The 8,472-nt window shown below is 31.9% G+C and overlaps 1 protein-coding gene across 2 annotated transcripts in view; it reads right to left on the reverse strand.

Moving 5' to 3' along the window:
• Positions 1 to 8,472, reverse strand: part of SLK (STE20-like kinase) — a 56,501-nt gene that overhangs the window by 9,487 nt on the left and 38,542 nt on the right. The window contains exons 12-13 of one of the 2 annotated variants that reach the window (XM_008571496.1): positions 7,637 to 7,816; positions 4,904 to 4,996 (exon numbers count right to left, since the gene is read on the reverse strand). In XM_008571496.1, the coding sequence (XP_008569718.1) occupies positions 4,904 to 4,996; positions 7,637 to 7,816 (273 nt within the window). The remainder of the gene's footprint in view (positions 1 to 4,903; positions 4,997 to 7,636; positions 7,817 to 8,472) is intronic. The other variant, XM_008571497.1, reaches the window with a different exon arrangement.

An 8,472-nucleotide genomic window follows, 5' to 3' on the forward strand; every position in this document is an offset into this window, starting at 1 on the left:
AAAAAAACAAAAAAAAAAAAAAAAATACCTATGTGTACAGAAACAATGGGTGTAAATTAGCTAGCATAAATATAAATCTTACAATTAGACTCAAAGAAATCAAATGCAAAAGTATAGGATGGGGTGAATAAATATTTATGTAAAAATAAAAAAGTAAATATAAGCCAATGCCACTAAAAAAGTGAATGCAATCCCTTATCTATGCAATTGTTTTTGTTCATATTACTATAACATATTTATGTCAATTAAACAAGGTAAGAGTTCAGTTCAAAAACCTTTACTAGAGCCAGCCCATGGCTCACTCGGGAGAGTATGGTGCTGATAACACCAAGGCCCCAGGTTCAGGTCCCATATAGGGATGGCTGGTTAGCTCACTGGGTGAGCGTGGTGCTGACAACACCAGGTCAAGGGTTAAGATCCCCTTACCGGTCATCTTTATTAAAACAAAAAAAAAACCTTTACTAAACACCTAGTAAATGCTGGGCACTGTACTAGTTACAGAGTTACTAAAATTCATAAAAGATAGTTTTGCCTTCAAGGAACTTCCACTCAACTGGTCCCAAGTACCAACAGTCTATCAGTTCGCACAGAGTAGCAGGGCCCTTCCCTTAGTATGACACCTTTAAAAGTTCAAAAGTAAACCACAGAAAACTCAAAGCTGGGAATAAAGGGTTCAGAAACCATGCCTTACAATGAATGACTGAAAAAACTAAAGGAGTGTGCCCCTAATACATAAGGGGTAAAGAAGAGCTAAGACTGTCACATAGAAGTAGGTAGAACTAGCATTGTGCTGCTCCAGAAGGTAAAACAAGGATCAACAGGTAAAGGTCAAGGTAGGCAGACATATGTCCAATGTATAAAAGTCCTAACAAACAGAGTTAGCAAAAACTCCAGCTGCCTTATAGAGATATGGACTTAAATAATCAAGCATAGTCTGGGTAACTACGTTGCACAAAAGATTTCTTATATTAAAGCTAAAAGTTATCTGGAAAGCTCTCTTACAAACTAATTAATACATTTCATTACCTTGAAAGAAATAAAATTTTAATATTATTGACTATTCATTAGATTTCCTAATTTCAAAAGCAAAGCATCATACATTCACAATGGAATCTGCAATTAGACATTACTTTTAGGAAGTAAAAGAGATCTTACATTCCAAAAAGATTGCACAAATTACATTAACCTTTAAAAAAAACAACAAATGGACTTAATCACTAGGAGTTACAAATAAAAGACAACAACAAAAGAACCCAAACTATTAAGGCCAAAAATTATTTTTTTTAATGGACATGTAAATTATAAAATGATTACCCTTTAAAAGTACAAGTTTAAATTCTGATAGGAAATTTTATCATATTAATTAGAAAATTATAACACTTAAAATTACAACTTTGGGTTCTAGAAAACTATCAGAAAAGATTATGATATCTTGGGCTATTTGTATAGAATTTGATCATTTTAACTCAAAAGAAAGGCTAAAAATGGTAATGATCAGAAAAGTGATCATAATACATAATTTCTCCCTATCATTAAAAAGAAAAATCAATGTTTTATTTATTCTTTTAGAAAACTGTAAAAAGAGTCAAACTGCAGCCAATAATGAAAAAAAAAAGTCTGATTTCAAGAGAGGTGTAAAGAGTGGTTGAAATCAAGCTGTATTCTATCTACTCCAGTTGCATATATCAAACATCACAAATAAAAATTACAGTGTTAAATGAGCTAGTCATTTCCCTATGGAAACTGTGAGAAAGAATACAGCCTGGAATTCCAGACTTAATTTAAAACTACAGTAAGGAGAGAGAATAGCAACTCACTATTCGTTACTGACAATTTGAAAAAATGGTAACTAGGGTTAAATGAAACTAAAATCACTACTTTTAACATGGCTTTTCTGACCATATCCATAATTAAAACATCTAAGTAAATATATATGCAATCAAAATGTCACTTCACACAAAGATAAAAATCTAATCACAGCATTCAATTTCTCACATGTGCAAAGTTTATAAAATACTATTGGGAAAATATTTTATTTTTTTTTTTTGAAAAAGATGAAAATCTCAAATTAGAATCTGTGGTAGGGTAGACAGAAAAAAGAACACTCTGTTAAAAGTGTTCTAGCTCCAAGTCTACCATTAATGTCTTATGTAACTTTAAGCAGATCACTTAGTCTTCTGTGCCTCAATTTATCCTGTAAAATGGATATACTCCATCCCTGTATTAGGGTGGTGACTATGAGAATCAAACGTGGAAACTCTTTGAAGAACACTTACTATAAAGTCAGCTTATTACTACTATTCTTATTAATGACACTCTTATCTATCAATCTAGATTTTAGCAAATGATGCCAACAATGAAAAGGCACATGTGAGTCAAAGAAAAAGCAGGTAAAACAGGAAAAGGCATCCTCCTACAGGCACGTGGGACTTACATCCTGCATTTGGGCATTGAAGACTGCACAAGATGACAACTGAAAAGACTGAATCATGACCTGAGCAACACCCTGTGGATCAGAATACAATGCACCTCCCAGGTGAGAACATATCTCAATGACTTTATGTAAATGGAAAGAATAATAATACAAATATTGAGTTTCTTGAGGCCTGGAACAAGTCACTTAACAGAGGAGCCTCTTATTTGTAAAATGAAGGATTTCACCTAGATCAGTGGTTTCCAAACTCTAGTGTGTTACTGTTGTTTTTTAAACCAATAGAATTCCTATTTTAAGAACACACCAAAAAAACTCTCAGTTTATTAAACAGATAAAAAGTAGTGATGCTTCAGTTAAAGTAGTAGAAGCAGGGGCCCACAGCCCCACAGTCCTCACCTTTTGAAGGATTCCCAGAGCTGCTTCTTCCAAACTCAAGAGCTCCTGGGAGTAAAGTTTGAAAACCACTGGACTAGATTATAAAATACATTCTAGCTCCATTAATATATGGCTATTATTTATGAATTCTCAAAAAAAGTTTAAAATAGACGCCATAAAGTTATCAAGTTTTAGCACCTTCATCAAAACCAAAAGATAGAAATACCTTTGTAATTTAATTACTAAATTCGTCATTAAATTTTTACAGAAGGAATTTACTAACACTTTCCGCTTTCCATAAAGTTATCAAGTTTTAGCACCTTCATCAAAACCAAAAGATAGAAATACCTTTGGAATTTAATTACTAAATTCGTCATTAAATTTTTACAGAAGGAATTTACTAACACTTTCCGCTTTAGTTGGCAAATACAGGCCAACCCTCAAAATTACACGAAAAATCACCAACAAATTCTCACTGAGGTATAGGATCACTTCATTCATTCAACACCAAATTCTCAATTTGAACTCTGAAGTTTGATATAGTATTACCTTTTGGAATTAAAAAAAGTCTATATTCCTTTAAAGGCAAACCCATATTGATTGTTATTACCTGGTTTGAAATCCAAATTAAGCAAAAGTAGATGTGTGGCCAGCAAAGACAACCTCTTCACTTGTTAACAAGATATGGCCAAAAACCACTACATCGAGCTGATGAAAGGTTAGATGAGGCAAAGAGCAAGTAGCTTAAAATATGACAGGCAGTATGTTGTGGTGGTTCAGTATATGAAACATGGAGCTCAACTTGTCTGGATGAGAATCCTGGCTCTACCACTAACCAGATGTGTGACTGTAGGAGAGTCACTCAACCCTCCTGTGCTTTAGTTCCCTCACCTGTAAAATGCGGGTAACAAGAGTAACCTTTGCATGTTTGTTTTGAGAGTAAATAAGTTCACACATGTAAAGCATTTAGAACAGTGCTTGAAACATAGTAAAAGTTGTGTTTGCTATTATCACCTTAAACTAGCAATCCTGACACCCAGACTAGATAAAATGTTTCACTGGCTCATAGCAAGAAAAAAAAAAAGGCAAACTAAATTTATTCACATAAACTAGCTTCACTAAATTTTAAATTCCAAGATTATATTTTCCTCATTTTTCATGGTCTTAAAAATATTCTCTACTTTAAAATGATGGTGACAAGTAAATGGCAGTTTTAAAATATCATTACTTCGTAAAAAAAAAAAAAAAGAAAGAAAAAAGAAAGAAAAGAAACAATTTTAATGGCAATCCATGTCATGGTCCCCAGTGGTTTTAAAGTTGAGAAAAAAGAAAAAGAAAAAAGAAAGAAAAGAAACAATTTTAATGGCAATCCATGTCATGGTCCCCAGTGGTTTTAAAGTTGCTAGGCCGGCCCGTGGCTCACTCGGTAGAGTGCGGTGCTGATAACACCAAGGCCACGGGTTCGGATCCTATATATAGGGATGGCCGGTTTGCTCACTGGCTGAGCGTGGTGCTGACAACACCAGGCCAAGGGTTGAGATCCCCTTCCCGGTCATCCTTTAAAATAAATAAATAAATAAATAAAATAAATAAAGTTGCTTATGTTATTGAGCTCAAAGTAATAAATGTTTGATCTACTATTTAATATTACCATTTATCATTTTCTTCTACTTTTGAACTTACAGAAATAATGGCCTTTTAATGGGCATTCTTTTTGTAAGAACAAAGCTTATATACTCACCCTCTACTTTTCTGTCCTAAAAGTCTTCTATCAAATACTGGCATTACTACTCAAAAATATAAGCTTCCATCATGATTAAAATCAGATAACAGTGGATTGATTATACATTAACATACTTGCTTATTTCATCTGGAGTCAACTTTCTAAACATTCAACTTAACTTCATATTAGCAATTTAGTCACCATTAGAGTGAATTTAATACTACATAAAGAAGATCCTGGAAATCTTTGGACAGGGAGAAGTCAACATCAAATAATAATTACAGTTAAAATTTATCCTTCCAACCATAGTTTACTGAGCTGTGAGAAAATGCTGCTTTCTGTTTTTAGTAGCATTAAGCTGCTGCTGTTACCTGAGCATGCTGGCTTTGTGCAAGCTCCTCTTTCCTGCGTTTCATGAGCTCTTTTCTCAGCTCTTTGGGTGCTTTCTCCACTTCATTTATAACCTACAGTGTATAAGCATGCAGGAGGTGGGGAAATAATGCTTTCTCCACAGCAAGCATTTATGTGAGCAGACAAGCTACAAGTCAAATATTAAAGCTGTTAAAAAGTTCCTTTCAGCATGCATTAGCATAGGGGTTAGTTTGGTGAGAAAGAATGAAAGGATAGAACATGCTTAATCTCAGTGAAGAAAGGGACATTACACCACAGAAAAGTAATTAGTTGCTTAATTATCCCTATATATCATTTTCTCTCTTAAAGATCCAAATACAATCAGTGAAGAATTACTTGCAGTGCTGATGCTTAACTAAAGGTGGTAAACTCAAATGACCTTCTTGAAAGATCATAAAATTATAAACATATCCATTGACATTATTTGAAATACTGAAAGTAAGGAAAGCTAAGGCCATTTATAAAAATGCAAAATTTCATAATTGGCTTGATAATACCAAAGACATAATTCTAAACGAAATCCACTTAATGAGACCAAAAGGAAAAGAAAAAAAAAGCCTTAGAATATACAAAGGAGAAATAAATGAATACTAAGTTTTTTTCATAAAACACACCATTTTATACACGGTGTGATAAAAATGAACATATCTGATGATCTTGTGTAGAACTAGAATAAACATTCTCCTTTGCTGACAATTAAAGCCAAGCTCTTCAAGTTTAAAATCAGTAAAATAAGCAGTCTTAACAATTTAGTAAGCTACAATTAATTATCTCAGATAAAATATAAGACAAAGTATATATTTAGAGGTCCTTCTTCTAATCAGTTCAAAATCCTACACGTGTATATTCCATTTAACAATAGATCTGTAATCCCTATGAAAAATGATCATGTGTTTACAAGTAGAAGCACCAGAAGAAACCAGAATCCAAATCACCACATGCTATTGATGGTCTGTGAAAGAGACTGATTTTGATTTAACATGGTGTATTTAAAATTTCCCATTAGCAATCCCTCATGAAACCAAATCACCGTTAAAAGGAAGAGACTCCCCAAATGCGAGAAGTTTAGCAATAAAGAAAAAAATACATAATATAATTATTTAAAACATGCTTATCATGATCTCAGACATGTTCACTGGCTAAAACTCTCCTACCCCAAAACAATAACTACAAATTTTTGTATATTTAGGATTAAATCATATATTTACCAGAAATTTTTTAAAATTTAATCTGATATAAATAACCTCTTAATAAAAACTACCCATGGTTTTGAGAAAATTAACATGTAGACCCAGTAAACTTAATCATGGTATATAGAACAATTTTATATAAAACATAATAAACAGTAACAAAACCAATTTTTTAAAATGGTAGCCAACTCTTTAATTTAATCTGATATAAATAACCTCTTAATAAAAACTACCCATGGTTTTGAGAAAATTAACATGTAGACCCAGTAAACTTAATCATGGTATATAGAGCAATTTTATATAAAACATAATAAACAGTAACAAAACCAATTTTTTAAAATGGTAGCCAACTCAAATAAAATTACATACCATTTCATTCATTTCTACCTAAAATAGTCATAGAACATACCATATTTAATAATGTTCAACTCTATCCTTTTTAAAGTAGATCCTTACAATTCTGCAATATTATTTTCAACTTTCTTCATAATTTAAATGTTAAAGTCAATGAATCTGGGTATTTGAGATGTATAACAAAGGTGAAAATGCATTTACTAGTTTGGCTGAGAATTTTTTGTTTCAACCCTAACAAAATTTATCATAATTATTTTCCTTGGGGTCTTTTATATCATGAAAAGGTAAATCTTCCTCTAACACTGAAGATACAGAATAAATCAAAAACTACCTCTGAAAATTGCTTATATGTAAAGCTCTCTTAGTTTTATTTTAATTTGGAAACAAAAGGACACACAAATATAATATGTAAATCCTCCTTCTGAATCAATGACAACCTTTCATAATAAAAAATACTGCAAGTAGATTCTGTAACAATATGAAACAGTTTCAGGAAAAATGAAAAAAACTCATTCTAATCAAATGACCACAGGTAATTTCCACTTCTGATTCTTCAAAGTACTCTGCAATTTAATGAGCATATAGACAGTATTTTGAATTTCAGGGTATTCAGCTTCTGTTTGGCACAATGTCCAAGAAAGGTAATAAAAAACTAATCCTGAAAAAAATTTGGTGCAAGTATAAAGATGACAAATAAATTAATAAATAATAAAATGAATTACTGCTGCACCAGCAGACTATAAAAATATTTCTATATAAATAAGAAAAATATTAACAAAAAATACATAAATAAAAAATACTTCTATATAAATAAGGCTTTAAATAGTTGCACTGATAAAAGGGAATGGTAGATTGGAAGATGGATTAGCCTCGATATGAAGACTTGATTCCAGGTTTAGCTGGACATTTAGTGGTAATTTGTGAACTTGAATAGGCCACTAAAACCTCTTTTATCTTTTACTCCATTTTTCTTGGCAGTAAAATGGGGGAAACACCCGACCTTAACTACTACTCTATATGACTGTTGGGAAGACCAAATTAAAGAACGAATGCATGCTATTTAAGTATGAAATATTACTCCTAATCCCCTAGTCTTAAATTTACATTTAAAACACAGCTTTAGTAATTAAAAACAGTAGTTACTCTAACCTCTTTCTTTCGGTTCTTTAGCATATTCTGAAATTTGGACAGCTCTTTCTCTTGTTCTCCTTTAATACGTTTGGCTTCATCTCGCAAGCGATTTGTATGTTCTTGTTCTAGGCGTTCAATAGTCTGTTTCTGCTGTTTTTCTAGATTCTCAATTTCCTGGTCATATTGTCGCTTTTTACTCTGTAAAACAATGCAGTTCAAGATCAATTAACTCTTCTAACACCCATATATATATATATGTATACACAGACATATACATGTACATATAATGAATATAATGCATATGTTACATGTATGTATGTGCATAACTAGCATTTAATTTTAGCGATGTGATATATAACCTTAGCAATACTAAACAAGTAGACTAAAACATGTTATAAAATTTTTTCATATGTTACATGTATGTATGTGCATAACTAGCATTTAATTTTAGTGATGTGATATATAACCTTAGCAATACTAAACAAGTAGACTAAAACATGTTATAAAATTTTTTTAAAAGATGAATAGTTTGGTTTTTTTCTAACATGGAAAATATATTTTTTCTATTATACAAATAGAATGTTCAAAAATTTTATACAATCCACAAGAACACCCAGTTGAAAATGTCAATATTTATCCAGTAAAATTTTTGATAAATCAAAGGGCTTATTTGAAGTCGATCTTAATAGTGTAACATTACTTGTCATTTTTAGATTTACTCTTACTCATTAAGATTCTTAAAACAAACATCCTATTCCATTGAAACAAATCTTTTAAAATTATAAATCTAGGGCCAGACCGGTGGCGCACTGCTACAGTGCACCACTTGGGAGTGCGGCGGCGCTCCCGCCGAG

This window comes from Galeopterus variegatus, unplaced genomic scaffold (genome assembly GCF_000696425.1).
Source record: "Galeopterus variegatus unplaced genomic scaffold, G_variegatus-3.0.2 Scaffold692, whole genome shotgun sequence".
NCBI lineage: Eukaryota > Metazoa > Chordata > Mammalia > Dermoptera > Cynocephalidae > Galeopterus > Galeopterus variegatus.